This window comes from Gossypium hirsutum, chromosome A02 (genome assembly GCF_007990345.1).
Source record: "Gossypium hirsutum isolate 1008001.06 chromosome A02, Gossypium_hirsutum_v2.1, whole genome shotgun sequence".
Classification (NCBI taxonomy): domain Eukaryota; kingdom Viridiplantae; phylum Streptophyta; class Magnoliopsida; order Malvales; family Malvaceae; genus Gossypium; species Gossypium hirsutum.
The window spans coordinates 5,166,048-5,189,623 of NC_053425.1; the positions used below are offsets into that span (position 1 = coordinate 5,166,048).

Here is a 23,576-nt window from a genome sequence, read left to right on the forward strand (position 1 = left end):
AGATAGGAATGGAATACCTTTGATAAATCATTACTATTTTCGTTATCTTAGACCAAAAATCTGCCCTGCACCATTTCTCGATGCATATAGAGTGGAACATATATAACAAAAGTTGAGATGATCTGGAGCTATTTTGGATGACCAAAAAGGACATGCAAATGCATGAGAGTATAAGAAAAAAATATCTATGATATGATGCATGGCAAATAGAATATATGTTGAAACCATGATATTCTCATTGAGAAACAAGAAGATACAGAATAGGCATTCATTCCAATGATACCGCCATGTGCATTCTTGCAAGTAAAAGAAAACAATACTACATGACATACAAGAAAACAGAACATGAGCCGGCAGCAGCTCTTATTGCAGTGATAGTAATTTATCTATGTAGCCATAGTAGCTCAGTTGTCGGGAATGGTTAGCCGAGGGAATCTCTCTATTGAGGCTTCTCCAATGGAGGGTGTCCTGGATAGTGACCATATGGTGGTTTTTTGGGAGACTCATGTACTGGTGGTTTAGGTTCTGGCTTCTCTTTCTTTGGTGGTGCATAAACCGGTGGCTTTGGTGGCTTAGGCTCATACACTGGTGGCTTCTTTGAAGGCTTATAAACTGGTGGTTTGGGTTCTGGTTTTTCTTTCTTTGGAGGTACATAAACTGGCGGTTTAGGCTCAGGCTTTTCCTTCTTTGGTGGTTCATACATCGGTGGCTTGGGTTCATGCTTTTCTTTCTTTGGTGGTGTATAAACTGGTGGTTTAGGCTCAGGTTTTTCCTTCTTTGGAGGTTCATATACTGGTGGTTTCGGTTCAGGCTTATCTTTCTTTGGAAGTGTATAAACTGGTGGCTTAGGTTCAGGCTTCTCCTTCTTTGGTGGTTCATAGACCGGAGGTTTATGTTCATATGGTGGCGGTTTCAGCTTAGGAGGATTATGAACAGGAGCAGGGGGCTTCCCATAGTTGGGAGACTCGTAGGTACCAAAAGAGGGAGTGGCGAGAGCCACCACTCCAAGTAGCAATATTAGCAAATGGGTAGTAGCCATCATTGAGCTCTTTGCTTTCCATGGTGCTATGAGAAGAGCCCTTTTTATAGTGGTAAAGGAGCCTTATTGTTAGCCCCAAGTGTCAAACCATTTTCTAGTTTTAATACCTTTCGAATTAGTCAGCTAGATGTTATTAAATCTTTGAAGTAATTCATAAATGAAATAGGGTCCATTTAGGTCCCACTTAGTTGACATTTTAGAGCATGGATACATGGCCTTACTCATGGTAGAAGAAATTTATACAATTGTGCTAGTAGATATTGAAGAAAAATTAGCTCTTTCTTAAAACGAAATTTATACAAGTGGTTCTATTTTATTATTTCTTTGTTTTTATAATTTCAACTTTTTGATATAATACTTAAAATTATTCATAATCATTTTCTAACTCATAAATAAGAGGATAATGCGTTTTAATGTACTCGAACTTACGTCCTCCTGCATTGACAATAATACTCATACCAATCAAATTAAGACTCAATCAACCAACTATACCATTTTAATTTATATAAGCTTTTAGAAATCATATATAGTTTTTAATTTTAAATTCATATCCCTGTAAATATGTAGTTCCTAGCGTCCAAGTGGTATCACGTGAGTGAGTGCCCAACATTTCATTCCCACAAGAAAAGAAAATAAATACATACATACAGACTGTATGAGATATATTTCTTTTTCTTTTTGAAAGAAAATAACAAAATAGGTTTAGGGTTAGTTGTTGAAATGAAATTGTAGGTACAAATTTGTCAATAATGGAGGTGTAAACTTGAACTACCAGTACCACTCTCATTTCCATCATTCAACACCGCTACAGCATGTGAACTAGCACCCTCATTTCCCCTAGCAATTGCGTGTTATCCAAAGTTTAATCATGTGTCAAAAAATTTGAATTAATATTGACAATTGTGTACATGTTTTAGAGAAGGGATTATATGCAACTGTGATTTCATGTCATCCCTACCTCTTTTCAATAAGAAAATGACAAATCAGATTTTTCTCTTGATTTTCAAGAGAAAAAATCTGATTTGTCATTTTCCTATTAGAAATGGGTAGAGATGACGTGGAATCATAGTTCCATACAATCCCTTCTACATGTTTTGACACCGTAGATTATGAAAATTGTGTAGAAAGCAAATAGAATTTGAATATAAACACTTATATGTTACATATTTAGATAACTATTATAATTAGTGGTATCATTGAAGTGAATATCATTAAAACATTTTAATTACATTCTTTAATTTGTAGAGGAGCGTGAGAATTAAAATAATTACATTGTAATTAACCATCATTAATTTTAAATTGTTTTAAAGATTTTATTTCTTTTAGAGATATAATTACATTTTTTTACAACTACCTCACTAGAAAAGGATTACGTGGTACGATTGGATCAAATAAACTCTTATATCCAGTCGTCTATGAACCTTTCAATATTGTTTTATTCAATGTTTGCTCAATTAGTCTTTTACCCGCAAAATATTAGGTTCAACAATAATGATATCCTCTAACATATCAAAACTTGCGGTCACTCCACCAATAGCAGAAATCGTAAGAATTAATACATAAAATAACTTTTTATTTAATTAACAATCATATAAAGCGGAAAATATGTTAACCATTAGGATCAAGCTTAAACTTTTTTCTTGACTCTGTTATTCAAACATGTTAATAATATTTTATCAATTTCAAATAGTTATCGGACTATGGACCTTCATTTTCCATAGAAATGTAGCCATAAAAAAACTAAGGCCTCATTATTGAGCTAGGTTAAAAGAAAGGCCTCTTGGGGGTAGGAGACATACTCAAAAAGGCTTAGAGAAAAAGATTATATGGGCTTTTGACCTTTAAAAATATTGGGTTAGATGATTCTTGATGTTAGCCTAAAAGGCTAAGAAAGATATGGGTTGAATAATGGCTTCATTGGTGAATTGTGATTCAGCTTTTGATCGATACATGGTTAATGACATTTGCATTGACAGTTTGGAAGTTTTGTTGAGTTTTTATTTATGTATCCAATAATTTATGAAAGGAAGTTCACATATGCAAACACTTTGCTTGAAATAGTAAAGTTTAAAGGAAGGAAGATTTTGAGGCATTAAGCTTATACTTCATATTATATGCATGTTTTTTTTTAAAAATTATATGTGAAAAAGATAAAAATACTCTAAAAATTATATTTGTTGCTTTATAAAAATTTTGATAATTTCACAACTGAGTTGAGACATGATTGAGAGTAAGATTAACTCAAGCAAAGCTTTAAATGATAGTACTGATAGATACTAGTATGAATATAAGTAAAGTAAATCTCTCGTTAATTTGTCAAGACTTGTTTGAAACAGTGGTTAAAGTTTTTGTGAACTTAGATGACAAATCATATCATCCATTTCCTCTTTCTGATATTGTAATGATAAAAGGTATAATGATTTATTTGGCCCTTTAACTTCATAAAAAAAATTATTTTAGTTCTTCATTTATTTTTTTTTACCTCTTTTAACCCTTAAACTTGTGTGACTTGTCAAATCACCTCAAAATAGATAGAACTGGCGTGGCACACATGTAGATTGCCACATTTGCAATTAATTAATTGTTTAAATATAAAAATTCAAAGAAAGTATAAAAATTATAAAAAAATTATTTTAATATTTTTAATTTTAAAAAATTAATTATTCGCTAATGTGACATCTACGTGGCAATCCACGTATATGTCACATCAATAAAGTTAACAGATGTTGACTTTTCGATCCATTTTAAGTTGATTTGACAAACAATACAAGTTTAACATTAATAAACGAAAAATTAAAATAATGTTTTTTATAAAATTGGAGAGGCAAATAAATCATGACAAAAAAAAACACTCAGTCAATTTAAACATGAATGGAACAAATTAAAGCAGCAAGGGAAAATTTACGTACCAGTGATAAGATTTAAATCACAAGCCACGATTGCTTCATCCTGCCTGAAAGGCTGACCAGATTGAAGGATTGGAATCCTTGTTCCATGTCCACTGAAGTAGAAAAACAAGACATCCTTTGGTTTAGCCTTTTTCGCCATTTCATTAAGTGTGCTTAATGCTTGCACCTGTAGCCAGAAGAACCGGCGTCGAGCCTGGTGCATCAGTCAAGACCTGAACATTGCTTGCTTTCATGAAATCCTAATTTTCCCTCAACCACACTTTTGATGCGATTCACATCGTTACGCATCCCTGCAACTTGAATTCGGTGTTGGGACAATTCATCCTACAAGAACAGCTCTCTTCATCCTACAAGGACCAAGACACTGCCTATCTATCCATCACCACCCTGTCTTTACAAGTTACAAATTGAAAATACAATTGACTTGTTTGATAAAATTATTACTTTACACTATTTGTATTATTATAATGTATTTGATTAAATTAGTGTCATTAATCGGGTCTAAATTCAGTTATAAAATTATCAAAAGTTCATTCTTTTTATTAAGTAACAGATATTATTTTGAGGGTATATAAGTCTTTCTAATACTTCGATGGATCATAAAAATACATATACATGGTAGAAACCATGGGACTTAAGCACAAAACATCCTCAATGTTATCATTTCAACCAAAGCTACATTTAATTTTTATATCAATTTTTTTATAAATTTGTTGCATAATTTTTTTTACTCATATTGTAAGTGTATCGTAATCTAGTGTATGTATATATATATATATATTATAATCTTATTATAGGTTTTGTTGCCAATACAGGAGGACGTTGGTTCGAGTGTGCTGAAGTGTATTATCCTCTTATTTATGGGCTGGAGAGGGACTATTGGTAGTTTTAAGCATTGTGTCAAAAAGATCAATTATGATCATAGGCTATAATGAGATTATTTTAAAAAAAAAGTACACAAGAGAAAACAAACATCCCACACACTAAACAAAAAAAAAATATATCCACAAGATTATTTAAAAGATATTACAATAAGATCATCTCAATCTAAATATATAAAACCGAAGTTTAATAAATAAAACATATGCATATAGTTGTGATTGTGAAGCTTTTAAAAATTGTCTTTTTTTTCTTTAATTTGTTTGTTATATAATTTTTTTTCTTTTTTATTTATTAATTTTGGTACTCTAAATTTTAAAGTTTCTCATTTACCTTGTTTAAATTTGGTTAGTAAAAAATTTTAATGTGGATCCTTGGTTTTTCTGCTGCAGGTGGTGTGCTGCATAACAATAAAGGGGAGTGGATCCTTGATTTTTCTCACTTCTTGGGGAAATGTTCTGTCGCGACTACTGAACTATGGGGCTTGCTGGATGGTTTGCTCATCGCTCAGAAACAAGGCTATGATGAGGTCATCATTCGTTTAGATAATCTTGAGAATGTGATCTTGATTAGTGAAAGTAAGGCTGGTGGTTCTAATAATGCACTTATTAAGAGGATACAACAAATTTTGGCTTCGGAAGAAAATTGGTTCTTGACTTATGTTCCTAGAGAAACCAATCGGGTTGCTGATGCTTTGGCTAAAATATCCCTATCTAATGGTTCCTCCCTGCGTATCTTCGAGTCTCCTCCTTCCAGGATAAAAGATATTTTGCAGGATGATAATTTTGTTGATAACTCTCTCATGAATCATTTTATGTAATCGATTGTTTGGTTTACCAAAAAAAATTATGTTGGTTAAAATAATAATTTTATCTATTTTTAACATTATTCATTCACCAGTCGGTGCAACTAGAATTGGTCAGAATGAAGCAGTGCAATCATCACAAGCCAAAATTTACACCAATGTAAAAAATAGAATCGGTCGTTTCGATTTATTATGAAATGGTACGGACCAACTAATGCAACCGAAACCGACTACATTGTTCGGCAAACCTCACGCTAGAAAATTACTAAAAACATATTGGACAAAATAAAAACCACAAAAAAAATGTTACAGAAACCGCAACCAGTAACTTACTCGAAGACCGATGTTGTACATAAAACAAAATTTTAATTTGAAAAAAATTGAGTAGATAAGTTTTTCTACGAAAAAGAAAAGGAGAATAAGACTAAATGATTTCAAATTTAAGTAATTTAGATTTGATATTAAAATTATTTGAATTTCAAACTTTGAATTTAAGATATTTCAAATCTAACTTCTTATTATTTTTTAAATCAAATGAGATTAAAAATTAAATTCAGTAAAGCATTTGAATGCTTCCTTTTGACACTTTTTTTTTCTTTTGGATTTTAAGTCTTATAATCCCTATTGTAATTCTCTAATCAAGTTTATTTTTATTGATTAAGTTTAGATTATTCATATGAAAATTGTAATAAATTAGGAAAATGATGATAATATATGTTTTGAAAAACCATATAAAATACAAAAGATCATATTAATTAAACCATGTTGTTATATATACTGTAGTTGAATATTTAATTGAAATTAAAAATCAAATTAGTGCAATTAAATTCATGATCAATGTGGAGTTGACAATTTTAGACCACAAGTCACACAAAGGTGTCGTTAATAATTAGGTAAAGATTATCTTTGACTTAAAATAGAAGGTCGTTCCAAAATAATAAATAAATGAAAAACCCAGTTTTGGTAAAACAATGAACATGTGGGCAACTTCATTGCCTCGTATTCTAAATTATTATACTAAGCATTAAACAATTGGAGTCCTTCCTCAGCTTCAACTATCGGCTTTTGCCACTTGCCATTCTGTCCTATGGCCCCGCCTATATGAATATGCATGTTTTATTTTTTATAATCAAGGAATCTTTTGCTTCCGGTTTATAATCTATGAATATTAATCTTTTCCATATTTATGTACAATATTGATTTTTAATAAAAACTAAACTGGGAAATTTTTTTGAAGCGCTTGAAAGTTTAATTTTTATAATTTTTCTATTATCAGTTTATAACGTTATAATTTCAAGAGGGACTAATTACAATCTCATCATTTAGAGAGGTTGAAATGTAATTTTACTAAGGGACTAAAACACCCCATTTTAAGAGGTCGAAGGCCTTACCTTCCCCTCTAAATTTGCCTCCGGCTCTTGGTATGGTTTTTGAATCAATTTAGACAAGCCGATCAATCTAGGAATCAGTCCATTGAGGGGCACTAAAGTAATTGCCTGCGAATTAATACGGGCCAATTGAACTTACTTTTTTTAATATTTTTTAATAATTTTTAGTGATTTATTTTACTAAACCCTAAACATTTATAGGGGAATATGCATTTATCGGTTGGTAGATTTAATAGATTATAATTAGTTCTATTCAAATTTGGTTTGTATCTATTGAAAAATTAAAAATTATGCTTAAAAAAAGTGTTTAATTATACTCCAATCTTTATACTCTTTATAATTTTTTTAATTTAATATTTTTAATCGATTTCTTCTGTTAAGTTTAAATATATGTTATCAATTAGATTTTAATTTTTTAATATTAAAATACTACATATTCAAAATCTAACTGAAATTGTTATCATAGTAATCAATTGGATTTTCATTTTCAAATCAATCAAACAAGTGACTAAATTATTAAAAATAAAAACAAAGGACTAGATTTCAAAAATTCAAAAAATATAGATACTAAAAATAAAATTAAACCTTTCCAAGCCATGTTTTTTGTGATTACAACAATTCACATATCTATTATATGATTGAACTGTAAATATACCATGGAACTTTCTACATTTAAATCCTAATTTTTCCATTATCATCATCTTCTTCTTCTTCTTTTTATCTAGTGCATTATTTTTTTTTCTTAGGGGTCCATTTTTTCACCTACTTCGCACACTCTTTTGCTTTATCTAGTTTTTCAATTTTGTTTTTGAAATTCTAAGTCATTTTCTTTATATAACCCTCTCTTCTTATTCTTCTTATCAATCCTTTTAGCAAACAACTTTGAAAGAATATATTCTCATGGTTGCTTTTTGATTTCAAGAACCAACAATCAACCATTCTTTTTCTGCACCATGAACAACCATTTTATTCTTTCTTTCTTTTTTTTAATAAAATAAATATTCTTTTTTCACTTTCACTAGAAAATCATAACATGTAATAGGTGGTAGTAGAATGAAACCCTTCTTTGAATTTTAATCTCCTTGTTAGCTTTCTCTTCTTCTTGCTTGGTGACTATGGAAACTAGGGTTCTTGATGGTATAATCAATAGGTTGCTTGAAGTTAGAGGAAAACCAGGGAAGCAAGTCCAACTTTCTGAGCCTGAAATAAGACAGCTTTGCCTTGTTTCTAAAGACATCTTCTTGATGCAGCCCATTTTCTTAGAGCTTGAAGCACCTATTAAGATCTGTGGTATATCTTTTTCTTTTTACTCTGTTTTTTTCTTCATTTTAATTTTCATTTCTATGTTGATTTTGATCCTTTTTTTAAATGGGTTGCTTATAGTTTGTGTTTGAACATGGAAAGTACTTGTCTTTTTGGTGCGTCTTGCTGTGTGTTCACTGAAATGTTCTAAATTAGACACCCTATAACCTGTTTGTTTTCTACTACACCTTTTAAAGGTGACTGCATGAACCAGTTAAACTAAATTTGAGTATCTATGTCTTAAAGGAGACATACATGGCCAGTATTCGGATCTGTTAAGGCTGTTCGAAAATGGCGGCTTCCCTCCTCGTGCCAATTACTTATTCTTAGGAGACTATGTAGATCGTGGCAAGCAAAGCCTGGAAACCATATGTCTTCTCCTTGCATATAAGATCAAATACCCTGAAAACTTCTTCCTTCTAAGGGGCAACCACGAATGCGCGTCCGTGAACCGCATCTACGGATTCTACGACGAGTGTAAACGAAGGTTCAATGTCCGGCTCTGGAAAGCATTCACCGATTGTTTCAACTGCCTTCCCGTCGCGGCCCTGATCGAAGAAAAGATATTCTGCATGCACGGTGGACTGTCCCCAGAGCTTCGCAATTTAGACCAGATTCGAAACTTGAAACGGCCTACTGATGTCCCAGAATCCGGCTTACTATGTGATCTCCTATGGTCTGATCCTAGTAAAGATATCCAAGGCTGGGGGCCTAATGATAGGGGTGTTTCATACATATTTGGTGCTGATAGGGTGCTTGATTGTCTAAAAAAACTTGATCTTGATCTAATATGCCGTGCACACCAGGTTCAATAATGCAGCTCACATCAAATTTATTCAGTATAAACTCGTATAGTCTCTCGCTAAACTGAATCTATATGGTTGTTTGCTTGCAGGTTGTCGAAGACGGATACGAGTTCTTCGCCAACAGGCAACTCGTAACCATATTTTCAGCACCGAATTATTGCGGAGAGTTCGACAATGCTGCCGCCATGATGACTGTAGATGAAACATTGATGTGTTCTTTCCAAATATTAAAGCCTGCAGATAAGAAACCGAAATTCGGGTTCGGGACATTCACATCAACTAAGTCTCCTACACCTCCATCTAGAATCAAGGTATACATAAATTAACGTACTCGTGTCAGATACATATTATATCCGAAATCAATAGTGTCCTTACTTTGTTCTTTGAATCTTTGTTTTGGCAGTCATTTCTTGGAGCCATGGTATAATGATCGCTACAATTGGATATGGGAAGAATTGCAAAGTAAAAACTGGAAATCTGGTGATTTCTAGGAGCATTTTTATGATTGGTATAAGGTAAATTTGAAGTAGTTTTTTTTTTTTTTCAGCGTATTGACCCTTTTGTAAAATAATAGTTTAACAGAGTCCCCCTCTGTTCCTCTTCTTTCATCTCTGTATTTAAGCTTTTGGGTTTTTGTATTGTAATCAATGAATGAAAATGAAAAGAGGCATTGGTGACTATTTGCAGCAGTTAGTAAATCCATAAGCTTCTTGATCTTTTTGTCTCTATATTTTGATTTAGTTAATCTTTTTCAAATTTTGAAAATTTAGTCTTTGACTCAAATGATAGCATTTAAATAAGTTAGATCAAATTTTGCTATTTGTCTCATACTATATATAAATTGGGGATTTAGTCTTTGTTCTCTAAATTTATTATTTTTTATTTTTATACTTTTTCGAATTTTAAAATTTTAGTCCTGATTCAAACGATCATTGTTAAATTCGTTAACTAAAATGATGTGGCTTTTATATGAGAATTATGTAAAAATAGCAATATGGCATGGCATTACACATGTGATGATATATATTTGTCGAATAAGATTTTGAAAATAGTAGAATTTAGGGATAATATATGCAGAGGTACCTAAATTTAATAACTTGTACCTACTTGGTACCTAAACTTGGAAACCGTAAGTCAGTTTGATATTTTTTTAGGTATCTGACTAACATGGTTAAAAAAGTTGGTGTGGCACTTAACCAATAACACAGTAACACATAATAACCTCACATTTTTACATGTGACAACTTTTCTAAAAGAAACTAAACTTCAATTTTTTTTTTGCACATGTTAAATTGTGAGACTGACACGTGTTATCATATTATTGGTCATTTGTGTCATGTCAACATATTTTAACGGTGTTAGTTAGGTCACAAAAAAAAGTATGAACTCGGATTGCGATTTTCAAGTTTAGGTCAAACAAAAAGTTTAGGTAGCAAATAAATACAAGTTGCCAAATCCAGATACCTCAGGATATATTAATCTTAGAATTTAACTTAAAGAATTAATGTCTCTTTTGATAAAAGCTGAAATTTCAAATTCGAAAAATACAACTAAAAAAAAGGTTGAAAATAGAGTGTAGGGACTAAATTAATAAGAATCAGACGAATAAAAGCATTGAATATGTGTAAATAATGAACACTTTCTTTTCCATTGTGCATTTGGAATGAGTAAGAGGGAACACGAATAAGACTAAATAGCAAGAAAGGGGCAGGCAATTTGGCTGCACTTTCGTTTTCAAGTACATCAATTATTTCTACTAGTGGTTTGATCGAATATCATGATGTCTTGGTCATTCTCATTACCTACTTTTGCTGCTTGATTAACCAATTTGTCTGAATATCAAAGCACAATTTGTTGTTAGTTTATACCATTCATAAATTAGGGTAAACTTCACTCAAGTTCACTAAACTATTTATAAGTTTATGTTATGGTTATTAAATTTTAAAAAGTTACAAATTGATTACTGAACTGTTTGAAAACTTTCATTTAAGTTACTAGGTTGTCAAAATTGTTGTTATATAATTTAGTTTATTTTTCACGAAATAGTTTGAATGTCATGAATCTACGAACTAAAATTCCAAACAGTTTTATACTCAAATCTCTGACACTAACCGTCAAATCGACTTGGATCTAATGAATGTTATTCTACTCACCGATGGGTACTGATCCATCGTACCGATTGTCAAATCGTCGTTTGGAGCTCACTAACCAAAATTTTTTTAGAAAAATAAAATTAACATTCCAATGATTTAAATAGAATTTTTTTAAATATTTCAATGTATTAAATGAAAACTTTTGAATAGTTTAATGTCCATTTTATAATTTTATTAAAGTTGAGTGACTGAAACATAAATTTACTAACAGTTTAATGACCTTGGGTGTAGTTTAGTTTTTAAATTATTTGTTTTATACATAATTTGATATTTGACTCACACTTTTTTTTCTAATATGGAAATTATGTTTTTTTTTCCAATGTGGTACATGTATTTAGCAAAAGCTATACATTTTGGTACCATAATTGTATTAAATTTTTTTAGCGATTAATTCCGGTTTTAGAGTTGATTTGATGAAAATTCATACTTAGCTAATAATATTAGCAATTAACTTTCATCAAATTAACCCTAAAACCTGAATTAAGTCACATTCATCAAACTGTATTTGACAAATTAAACAAATTCATAATTAATACTAAATTAATTCTATTTACAAAATGATGAAAAATTCAAATCTAGTAATATTGACAATTAACTTTTATCAAATTAACTCTAAAACTCAAATTAAACACTAAAAAGTTAACAGTGCTACATTTGGATACCAACATATATAACTCTTTTTATTTAAAAATATCAACCGAATCATTAGTATTGCTAGCATTTCTCGTCAAAATTTATCAACTTGGCACATGGATTAGGTTGCCTTCATACTATGTAGCATATGATATTTTTTTTATACAAATTATGTAACATATTGTTGACAAAAAATAAATATGTTAAGTTTGAAAAATTTTAACAAAAACTACCAATTAATATAATGATTGGACTGTAATTTTTAATTTGAAAAAATAGGAAGATAAATATTTAACTTTTAAAGTATAATAGCTAAATCTCAAATTCTATTAAAGCATATGGACTAATAGCATATTTTAAGCTTTTAAAATTCATTAGTGCTAGTGCTAATATATTTGTACTTATTATAAAGGCATTGATTGAGTTAGTATCACGAGTTAAACCGAAAGAAAAAGATGAAATTATTTTTACTTTACAAAGTAAATTGTATTATTTTAATGGTGTTTTATTATTTTATTTTTTATAGAGAAAAATAGACACATATAATAGAATTTAAATGCTATAAATAAATTATTTAAAATTTGAATGCTAATAATAATAATAATAATAATAATAATTTATTTGAACAATATCAAATGATAGTTTTATTTATCTTTTGTGTAATATATAGTATATTTTATTTAAAATTAATGAATAATATTATAAATAAAAATTTAAAAAACCAATAAACCAAACTTATCCAAATAGATGAAATTCAATCTAAAAAAATCAATTATATATGAAATTTATTTTTTAAAAAATTAAATAAATATTACACCGTAATAATAATTTTTCAAATTTTTTTTGGTAAAATTAGTTCCAAGTCCTTATACTTTTTGTATATTTACAATTTAGTCTATTTTTACTTTTAACAATTTAGCTCCTCTACAATTCAGATTTTAAAATTTAAGTCCAGTTATTAATACTATTAAAAATTCTTCTATTAAATCTAAAAAATAGAAAGATTAAATTCCTTAAAATGAAAATCATACATCTAAAAAATAGAAAGATTAAATTCCTTAAAATGAAAATCATACTTTTGTAAAAGAAATATTTAGAAAAAATCAATGAGTCTAGATACGTAACCAACTCTTTTCTCCTTCATCCCAATCCTCAGTTCCTCATTATCTCTATATTTCTATTGTAATTTCATCCTTTACTTATTGAACCATTAGAAAGGAAAGTTTATTTTTATTTTTATTTTCTTCATTATTAGAGTTGTTTAAAAATTATTTTAGTGATGGCAAAGGATCAATTACAAGTTCTTAATGCACTTGATGTAGCTAAAACACAATGGTACCATTTCACAGCAATTATAATTGCTGGCATGGGATTCTTCACTGATGCATATGACCTTTTTTGCATTTCATTGGTCACCAAATTGCTTGGTCGCATATATTATCACAAGGAAGGTGATTCTACCCCCGGAACACTTCCGTCCAATGTCTCGGCTGCCATTAATGGTGTCGCGTTTTGCGGTACTCTTGCAGGACAGCTCTTTTTCGGTTGGCTTGGTGATAAGATGGGACGAAAACGTGTCTATGGCATGACACTATTGCTCATGGTTATCAGTTCGGTTGCCTCTGGTCTTTCTTTTGGCAGTGGCTCTAAATCCGTGATGGCTACACTTTGCATCTTTCGGTTTTGGCTTGGTTTCTAATAAAAATACTCGTGGTGCCTTTATTGCTTCTGTTTTCGGGATGCAAGGTTTCGGGATATTGGCTGGAGGGATGATTGCCATTATAGTTTCTGCAGTATTTAAGGCTTATTACCCTGCACCAAGTTATGAAATTGATGCTAACCTATCGACTGTGCCTGAAGCTGATTATATTTGGAGGATTATCTTGATGTTCGGAGCATTCCCGGCTTTGCTCACATATTATTGGCACACCAAGATGCCCGAAACCTCTCGTTACACTGCCTTGGTCGCCAAGAATGCTAAACAAGCAGCAGCAGATATGTCAAAAGTTCTTCAAGTTGATTTGGAATCCTAACCAGAGAAACTACAACAAAAGAAGGGGACGAATTCGGGTTGTTCACCACACGGTTTCTCAGTCGGCACGGACATCACTTGCTCGGTACCACAAGCACTTGGTCCTTACTAGACATTGCTTTCTATAGCCAAAACCTGTTCCAAAAAGACATCTTTAGTGCCATTGGTTGGATACCAAAAGACAAAAACCATGAATGCCATTGAAGAAGTTTATAAAATTGCAAGAGCTCAAACTCTCATTGCACTATGCAGCACTGTTCCTGGATATTGGTTCACAGTGGCATTAATTGATAAAATAGGAAGATTCAAGATCCAATTGATGGGATTCTTTTTCATGACAATTTTCATGTTTGCATTAGCAATCCCATACCATCATTGGACACTACCCAACAACCAGATCGGATTCGTTATCATGTACTCGCTAACGTTCTTTTTTGCAAATTTTGGACCGAATGCCACTACGTTTGTAGTCCCTGCAGAGATTTTCCCAGCAAGGTTGAGATCAACATGCCATGGAATATCAGCTGCATCAGGCAAAGCGGGGGCAATGGTGGGTGCTTTCGGGTTTTTGTATGCTTCAGACGCTATCGGAGTGAAGAAATCACTAATGATTCTGGGTTTCATTAACTTTCTGGGAATGTTGTTCACATTTTTGGTGCCTGAATCTAAAGGAAAATCACTGGAAGAGATATCTGGGGAAGCTGATCAAGAAAAAGGAACTGAAACACAATCTGGGTAGCTAAATTGATGGATTTTGCTAGCAATTGTTGCCATTTTTTTTCTGGTTTATCTTTGTTTTAAGTTAATGCTATGTTGTCTTCTGAGATTTTTTGTTAATTCTTACCTGATCAGGAAAAACCGACTAATCCACCCAAATTTAAGCCTAATAAAATCCTATTTAATCTGAAAACTTCAGTAACACATATACATATAATGCTATCGTTCCTCATAAACCAACAATAGAAGTAATAGTTTCATTTCATCAAATGTACTACAAGATGTGACCCTGATTGCATAACCGTAACTCAATTGTTTCCAAGAACACGAAAACATAAGTAGAAACCCTAGCTATTTAGTCGATTTCTCTATGCTTGGAACAATATCTAAAAGGGAATACAAACACATATACCATATGCATATGAGAGGAAACTTTTATGTTAGTCAAGCCCTGATAAAACAGTCTAAAAGGAGGGTATTCGTGAACTGACCATTTCGGTTTTCTTTATCAGAACACTGCTGGGGAATACAAGAGAGATACAGGCGACTATTGTCTTAATACTCCTGCAATGCTAATAGTATAAGTGTCAAATCTGACATTAGAAACCAAAGTTCAAACGTCGTAAAAATCCATAGCACAAATAGTACTAACCATTTTTGTTGGAAGTCTGTTCCAAGTCAATCTTTTCATGCCATGTTAGGTTGAGACTGGAAGATTCGTGGTCCTGAAAAGGTCTGCCATTGGATGAGGAGCAATACTGTGGAACTGTGAATGAAATTATGCCAGTGCTAGTACTAATAGTACTCTTCTGCCTCTTAGATGCCAAAGATTCAGCCGTCGAGCATAAGTCTTCTCTTCCTGAGGTCCCTGCTTCTTTATTCTGCTTATTTGGTTTATCCATATGCAACTTTTCTTCATCTACAGGTAATGGTCTCTTCCTAGGCAACAAACCATTGTTGAAGTTTTGAAATGATGGCACCCTTTGATCATTAGATGAATACGTCAGACATGAAGACTTTTCCTTTGGGATAACTTTCAGGATGGCAGAGGTCTTGATACTATCAGAATTATCAAAAACATCTTCATTCATCTGATCTGAAGTTGCGGATTTTGCAGCTGCTTCCATTTCCCACATTTTAAATATAGCTTCTCTTAGATTTTCTCGAGCTGTATCTATATCTATTATGGGTTTCGGATAGTTTAACCCCAACTCCACACCTGCAGCTTTAAGCACGGTAAGAGGTGCATCCCATGGATGATGGATCCACTCGATCGGCATCCTTGCTAACTCTGGCAGCCATTGCCTTACGTATTCACCTTCAGGATCAAATTTGGAGCCTTGAATCTGACTCGAAAAACCAACACAATATAAGGTCCAAAGACAGGAGAGTACTGGATTAGATACTTATTTTGCATTTAATAAATTAACTAGTGTACTCAACGCACCTGAGGGCAGTCTAATTGTTCTAGCTCTTGACCATCTGGTAAACTCCTGGAGATGTACTGCCAACCAAGAATATCACATTCCAAATCTGCATCCAAAAGTGTGTCCCAGAAATATTTCATTCCCCACTTCCATGGAAGAAGTAGAAACTTCACCGCGAAACTCGAAACAATCACTCTTATTCTGTTGTGTATCCAACCGGTTGCCCAAAGCTCCCTCATTCCTGCATCCACTAATGGATATCCTGTCCGACCTTGTCTCCATACCTTAAAATGGTTCGCATCAGCATTCCAAGGAAAATACTTCATGTTGCTCAATATTGATCTCTCGTGAGTGAACAGATAGTTGAAACAAAGATAACGAGAGTATTCTCTAAGCCCGATAGCCTTTAAAAATAGTGTCACACTCTCTTCCCCTTGAGACTTCCATTCTCTTCGCCATAGTATCTGTTTCATACGTACACACCGGAAAACTTTCCTCACACTTATCTCTCCAAAATGAAGATATGGCGACAAAAGTGATGTTGAGCTGGCCCCAACCTTGAATCTCCGTTTCGAATAGTCAAATAAATTCTGTTCGACAAACTCAGTTAGAGCCCTATCGGCATTGCTCCAACCTGGAGAACATCCTCTTCCTAACAACGCATTGCTAGATTTTTCCAATTCATTTTCAAGGCCCAAACCTTCAATTGTGCACCTTTCAACCGTCCCTGTAACTAATAACAATTCAGCAACAAGTTATTCATTTTGCAATGAGAATATACATATATATGTACACAAGCAGATCATTCATCTACACTCCATCTTTCCTTTTCATCAAAATCTATGTGCATAGATACGTATAAACTTACATTGTGCATGTTTTGTAGGCTATAACAAGCAAACAAATGCGTGTATACATATACATATACATGATGTTTGGTTCAAATCTACCTGCAGCTGGCACCAATCTCCACAGGGGGAGAAATGAAACCGGTTCCATTTGCATGTTGAAGCACTTGTCCCAATATGCATCAAAGGTTGAAAAAGCTGATCCCTCCTCATCGTATATCTCCCATGGTTCATACAACAAATCTCCATTATAGCTTTGCACAGAGATGCCAACCTCTGCTAGTTTCTCTTTGATGCTATGATCACGAACCAGAGAAACAGGATCTGGAAGAAAAAGGACAACAAACCGTAATCTCAAGTATTTCGATGCTTTCATATATTAACCACAAACATTGCACTGCAATTAGCATTAGTTCAATTCTCAAACTATTTAACCATGTCTAACTCGCCATTTCAGTATAAACAAATTAGAAGTCATATTGGTTTAAGAAAGCAGCACTTGATCTGTAGATCGGAATATATACCGTAAAGACGGTTGACTACAACTCTCGTCACCTCGGTAGCTTTGATGCAATCTAAAAGAGCTGAAAGGGTACTTTGGGTCTTAATCATCACAAGTTCAGCCCCAAGAGACTTCAATGACTGCTCCAAATGAGCAAGAGATTGCTTAAGCCACCATCGCGAAACTCGACCAGGGTAAAACTGCCCTTCCTCTTCAGGACACCATATATAAACTGGAAATACACTACCGTCCCTCGCAGCAGCTGCTAAAGCAGGATTGTCTTCAATCCTGAGGTCCCTCCTGAACCAAACTATCGTCTTACCGCTACTCATGTCAAACTAACAAGATCTTTCGCATAACACCGAAGTATTCGAATTCATACAAAGGCCTAAAAATTCTCACAAAACTTGATACAAACACTTGATGAACATCCCAATTAGATAATTACAATATGCATCCATGATATCCAACCATACCCTAACTTCAATAAAACCTTCCCTACCTGTCTCGTCGTCTGTCCCCAATTCGATCAATCAAAAAACACCATAACTTTCCCAAAATATCTCCAAAATCCAAGACCTTGATGCAGACCTGTACTAGAATTAATAAACCTTAAAACCACACTATGAACTTTCCGGTACAATACAGAATACAGATACAGCCTAATTCCCTTAATAATTGACATTAAAGAATGTTATCTACAAACAATGACAACTAAGACAAGTAAATGGACCAAACCCCAATTTTTATTTGATATTAAATTGTTGAAGTTTTACCCCATTGTTGCTAGAAACTCAGAAAGAACAGATAAAAAAAAGACCATGAAGGGTTAGGTAAGAAAAAAAGGAAACATGATTGATGATATTTTGTTCATTACTTACAGCGAATTTCCAACAGTGAGATTGAAGAAATGGAACTGGCAATACCCATTTTGCTAAGTGTGGCTTGTATGTGTCAAGATGACGTGGGACTCATATGATATTGATGATGATCGTGGTGGGAGGAGACATGTCTTGTCTGCTTTGTTGATCCACTGTAAATTTCTCTCAATGAAAAAATTGGGTAAAAAGAGCTTTTCAATCCCTCTCAATTTCAAAATTGAGCAAATTGATCTCTCTCAATAAAAAATTAAAGCAACTTAATCCTTGTCAGTTCTGAAAGTGAACAACTAAAAATAATTAATCATGATACTAATGTTTTTCATCAATTGTACGTGATTTTGATTGATATAATAATAATTTAATACCTCAAAGTTTACACATTCTATTAATTTGATCCTGATTTAACAAATTTATCCTTCAAAATTTACGTAAATGTGTAAATATCGAGGCTAAAATTTTTTAATTTTTTTAAATTAAGTCAAAATGACAAAATATATAAACATTAAAGGCTAAATTTATTACTATACCAATCAAAATTATGTATAATTGATGGAAGATATTAATGTCGTGATTAATTATTCTAAGTTGCTCACTTTCGAAATTGACAAAATAAATTGCTCCAATATTTTTTAGCTAAATCAATTTGCTCAATTTTGTAATTTGAGAGGGACTGAAGAGGTTTTTTACCATAAAAATAAGTGATTAATTATCCTAATTTAGTAAGGGTTTTTTTTCTTTCTTCATATTTGCATGAGCGAAGACTCATTTGTAAAGCTGTTCAATTGAATCATATAATGAATTGGAAATTCCCCAAGTTTTGTAGCTAGTAAATTACATCAAAGGTCACTAGACTATTAGTAAATTTACGTTTTGGTAACTCAGCTTCAAAAGTTATAAAATGGTCACTAAACTATTCGAAAATTGTCATTAAGTTATTGAGCTGTTAAAATCATTGTTATATAATCTTCTCTGTTTGCACCGCATATACTAATCGAAAACTCTCCTTCCCTTATCTTCTACAATTCAATTCTTTTTTCATAAAACATATTTGAACGTCAAGAATCTGCGAACCAAAATCCAAAGAGCTTTCTTCTTCAATCTCCGACACTAATCGTTCGATCAAAGTTGATCGAACGAGGTATGATCTACTACTTGCCAATAGGTATTGATTCATCGTACCAATCGTTGATTTGTCGCTTGGAACTCACTAAACAAACTTTTTCATTAAAAAAAAAACAGCTTAACAGCCCAATGTCATAAATAAAAACTTTTGAATAGTTCAATGACTATTTTGTAATTTTTTAAAGTTAAGTGACCAAAACGTAAATTTATTAATAGTTTAATAACCTTAAGTGTAATTTACCCTTTTCTTTTACAAATTGTTTTTATGTCTCGCTTTCGGAAAACAACTTTTCTGGTAGAAGGGACCATAAAAATGGGGGACCTCAAAATTGGGGATATGGAACAAAATAATTTTTTTTAAACAGCTTAGATACATTTAACAAAATGTATTTGGGTCAGATTTATACTTTTTACAGTATATATTTCCATTTCATATATATTTTTTAAAATTCCTGATAAAAATTATAGATGATGTAGATCAATCATATAACTCTTTATTTGATTTTTTTTTATATATGTAAATAGCAAGAATTAAACTGTGATCATTTTAGGCACTATAAAATTATCTAAATTTTCATGTAGAGTTCAAAGAATTGTATTTAGTGGTTATGGAAAAACACAAATACTCAATTCAAGATTAAAAGTCATGATCGTCATTCAATCCGCTAATTGATTTCATTCACAAAACACATATTTGAACTCAATTTTTCAATCACAAGCAACTAGTCTTTTTATGCTCCATAGCACAACATTATCATAATCCATCTCACCCTTCATACAGATAAGATCCAAAGTTGTTAACCTGCCCGTATCCAGGAGCACCTGCCTCACTTTCATTTTCCTTGCTAGCATCAATCTATCATAGATACCTCATAATTCAATCTCAACAGTAGTACAGAACCTTATGTCCCGTGCAAAATCAAATTGTCAGACACAAAAACTTTTAAAATTTTGTTGCTTCCATAGCTTCTCTCAATTTGTAATTTGTAAAAATAAAACGGACACAAAAACTTTTAAAATGTCGAGTCATTGTTTAGCTCGATTCAACCTATATAGGAAAGATTAATTTCAAGTTTGAATTTTTATTTTAGATTTAGGTTAGATCAATTCTTCTTAACGGTATAAATGAGATATTAGTGCTTGCAAATTATTTCAAGTATAACTTGAAAAAATTTCGCTTGATTTGATAATTATTGAGTACTCGAGCCAAATTCAAGCTTAATATTAAACTCAAATGGCTTGCAAGCCTTATCGAGTTTTTTATATTTTTATATTATTAAATTACATTATTACCCTATGTATATATTATTAACACTAAGCTTAATTATCGAGTTAAGCTCGAGCTTGAGTACAAAAATAGGTAAATAAACTTAATTGAGATTAGGTTTAAGTAGTTTGATTATATCTCGAATTGAACTCAAGCTTAAAAAATATGTTTGATTAAGCTCGAACCGAGTATTAAGCTCAAATCTAATAGTATTTGGACTCAACTCGACTACACCTCTAGACTCTTTCTTTATAAAAAAATATTTTAATCGAGATTTATTTAGGTGCTCCTAAATCAATTAAAAAATAGTAAAATGGAGAAAATTTTTATATTAATTTTATATTAATATTTATATATAATTTTTAAATTAAATATTGATTCAGATCATAAATCTAAATTAAAAATCAAGATTTAATTCCCTCCATAAGATTTTAAATCAGAAATTTTATTTTATGTGAGTCGACTTTGCAAGAAAAATTATAACATTTATACTTTTTTATTATTTAAAAAAAATTAAAAATTATTTACGGTTTGAAAAAAAAAACTTTATGGAAAAGGATTAAAGATACTGTTAAAATCTTCGTTTTCAATTTTCTCTGCTCAAGCTTTTTTATTTTCTTTTTCCTAACGAAAATGTCGTTAGGGCACAAAAGTTCGGGGAATCCAGCCGCCATCCTTTCTTCTCTCATGAACAAAAGAGAAAAGCTTCAAGACGAGCTTCGCAATATCGAAAAGCAGGTAATAGTTTTCCTGCTTCCCCATGGAAAATTTTGCTCTTTCTTTTCCCTCTTTTATGTGTATATATATATTGGTAAAGAAGCTACAAATTCGATTAATTTTGCTATAAGATTAAATTTCTTAATTTAATTCATATTTTTTTTCAGGTTTTTGAGTTAGAAACTAATTATTTGCAAGATTCGAGCCATTTCGGGCATGTTTTGAAAGGATTCGAAGGGTTTCTTTCTTCATCCAAGAACACGGCAAAGTAATTATATTTTTTATTAACCCATATTTTATCTACTGCTGGTAATTTTATATCTGAATTTATTTTTAATCATTTAATTGCCAATTTGCACATTATTGTCAATTGTATGAATTTGAACTTCTTCTCTGGAAAATTTTCTAGTTCTATTGAAAAATTAGGGTGAAAATTGTTACATAAGCTTGTATTTTCATAATAGCTTAGGTTACAATAACAATACTTTGCTTGATTAATGAAAATTTTGTACCTGTTTTTATCATAATTATATGTTAATTGAGACTCCTACTGAATACTCTGCTGGTTGTTAATTTTTTTTATTTTTTTTATTTTTTTTTTTGGTGACGGAAAATTCATGTAAACTTGTTTTTGTATGTAGCTTGAAGAGGTCTAGGAAATTTCAGCCTGAAGATAGATTGTTTTCTTTGTCATCAGTCACGTCACCAGTGGTATGTGATGGAATAAGCTTCGGTATTTATACATTAACTGTTCCTTTTACCTCTTTCTAGTTCGTTCTCATGGAGCAGAGGCAACACTTGCGAATTTAGTGTTAGGTAGTTAGAGTTAGGAATGCTAATTTGGTACGTCGAGTTGCTTTTGGCATAGACATATTTGGATGTTACATTTTATTGTGCGGACAGACACTAGGAGAACTTGCAGCGTAATATAATAGCAACAAGGCATGCTGAGATGGTTAGTGGAAGTTTGGTATTAGGGTTTCGCTCAAAACTTGATTAAACTCAAAGCATAAAGGAGCTTTTTCAGTAATATACCCTTCTAGGACTCATATGCTCTATTTCTACTATCTGTGATCATATTAGAACATAAAAGCATTTATTGAGTGACGAAATGTAAAGTCAGTACCGTTGATTCTCATCTTTAGATTTTCTTCTAGCGTATCTTTCTCAAAAGAATATCCGTTTGCTTATTGTGTTGAGACAAACCGTTATTTACAGTTGGTGAATGAAATTGTTGCTGTTTATATTATCCCAGCCTTACCATGATTGTGCAATTGTGCTGCACCTTCGATTTGTTTGAGCAGAAATCAATTGTGCAAAAATGGACATGTAGTTGAGATATTTATTCAGGTTTAATAAAGACTGCTTTGTTCACTTTGCTTCTTTATGTTCAGGCTGACGAACTCGGAGTTAGACAAGATGGTAAACCTTGTTCACTAAGATACCAATGTTACCCCCCCCCCCCAACTTAAAATGCTATTTTTGACATTGTGTGATACGGAATCTTCTCTGTTGCAGATGGAAGATCTGACTTTGGCTCAGCTCGGTCTAAGGGTGGAGGCTTAGCTGCCAATGGCCAGTGAGAGTGCTCATCCATCTTTACTATTTGGGTTTCTATTTAAACAAGTTAAAGACTGAGTTGGTTCATTTATTTATTTTACTTTCAGAGGGAAACAGAAGAAGGGAAGGACCGCCTCATCAGCAAGAGATGGAAAGAGAACGAGGCCATCAAGCGAACAAGATTTTGATGATGAAGATGACCCTGACATGAGCTTGAGATAAGTTATAAAACAACCACTTAAAATGTAATTTTAAATGTAGGTTTGTAGGTGTTCTTTTTATTACAATTGAAGGGAATTCTGAGTATTAGTCTTAGGTAGCCTTGATGTTGAAAGCAGTCGTTAGGGTAGCTTGTATTACTTTTTGGAATGTTGCAAATCTAGGTGTCATGTATCATGTATAATTATTGTATAATTTCCACTTTCCTGTATCTTGATTGATTTCATTGTATTATGTTGTTGAATATTCGCATAGAATTATGTATACTCTAAGCTCAACTCCAGTTGTATTTTTTTAGACATCTTAATTCATGTCGTAGCTGTTCATTGTTTTCAGATTTTGTCGTGTTTTAATTGTGTTTTAAATAATC

The 23,576-nt window shown here is 32.0% G+C and overlaps 3 protein-coding genes and 2 pseudogenes across 14 annotated transcripts; 3 read left to right on the forward strand and 2 right to left on the reverse strand.

The window, feature by feature from the left end:
- Positions 1–214: 214 nt before the first annotated feature.
- LOC107940532 (repetitive proline-rich cell wall protein 1-like) lies at positions 215–1,072 on the reverse strand (annotated as a pseudogene).
- Positions 1,073–7,678: 6,606 nt separating this feature from the next.
- Positions 7,679–9,842, forward strand: LOC107940543 (serine/threonine-protein phosphatase PP1 isozyme 2). Its single transcript, XM_016873988.2, has 4 exons — positions 7,679–8,310; positions 8,569–9,128; positions 9,218–9,439; positions 9,532–9,842. Exons 1-4 carry the CDS (start codon positions 8,136–8,138, stop codon positions 9,553–9,555), a joined length of 981 nt encoding a protein of 326 aa, XP_016729477.1. The 5' UTR covers positions 7,679–8,135; the 3' UTR covers positions 9,556–9,842.
- A 3,329-nt stretch (positions 9,843–13,171) lies between these two features.
- LOC107940541 (cryptochrome-1) lies at positions 13,172–18,475 on the reverse strand. Of its 12 annotated transcripts, none has more exons than XR_005910638.1 (7): positions 18,322–18,475; positions 17,463–18,031; positions 17,041–17,262; positions 16,111–16,823; positions 15,316–16,009; positions 15,155–15,227; positions 13,172–14,081 (listed from the first exon to the last, which is right to left on the reverse strand). XR_005910638.1 is itself a non-coding variant. In XM_041089403.1 (5 exons), exons 1-5 carry the CDS (start codon positions 18,368–18,370, stop codon positions 15,211–15,213), a joined length of 1,689 nt encoding a protein of 562 aa, XP_040945337.1. In that variant the 5' UTR covers positions 18,371–18,468; the 3' UTR covers positions 14,896–15,210. The 12 variants fall into 12 exon arrangements, 5 of the variants coding, with proteins under 5 accessions (XP_040945337.1, XP_016729476.1, XP_016729470.1 ...); XR_005910639.1 differs by having other exon boundaries at positions 17,463–18,036; positions 18,322–18,449; XR_005910637.1 differs by having other exon boundaries at positions 13,172–13,891; positions 13,994–14,081; positions 17,463–18,386.
- On the forward strand, positions 13,194–14,685 carry LOC107940544 (probable inorganic phosphate transporter 1-7; annotated as a pseudogene).
- A 2,708-nt stretch (positions 18,476–21,183) lies between the features above and the next one.
- LOC107940533 (chromatin modification-related protein eaf6) lies at positions 21,184–23,541 on the forward strand. The gene is made up of 6 exons (XM_016873977.2): positions 21,184–21,448; positions 21,595–21,695; positions 22,069–22,138; positions 22,822–22,849; positions 22,946–23,006; positions 23,095–23,541. Exons 1-6 carry the CDS (start codon positions 21,344–21,346, stop codon positions 23,207–23,209), a joined length of 480 nt encoding a protein of 159 aa, XP_016729466.1. The 5' UTR covers positions 21,184–21,343; the 3' UTR covers positions 23,210–23,541.
- Positions 23,542–23,576: the final 35 nt, after the last annotated feature.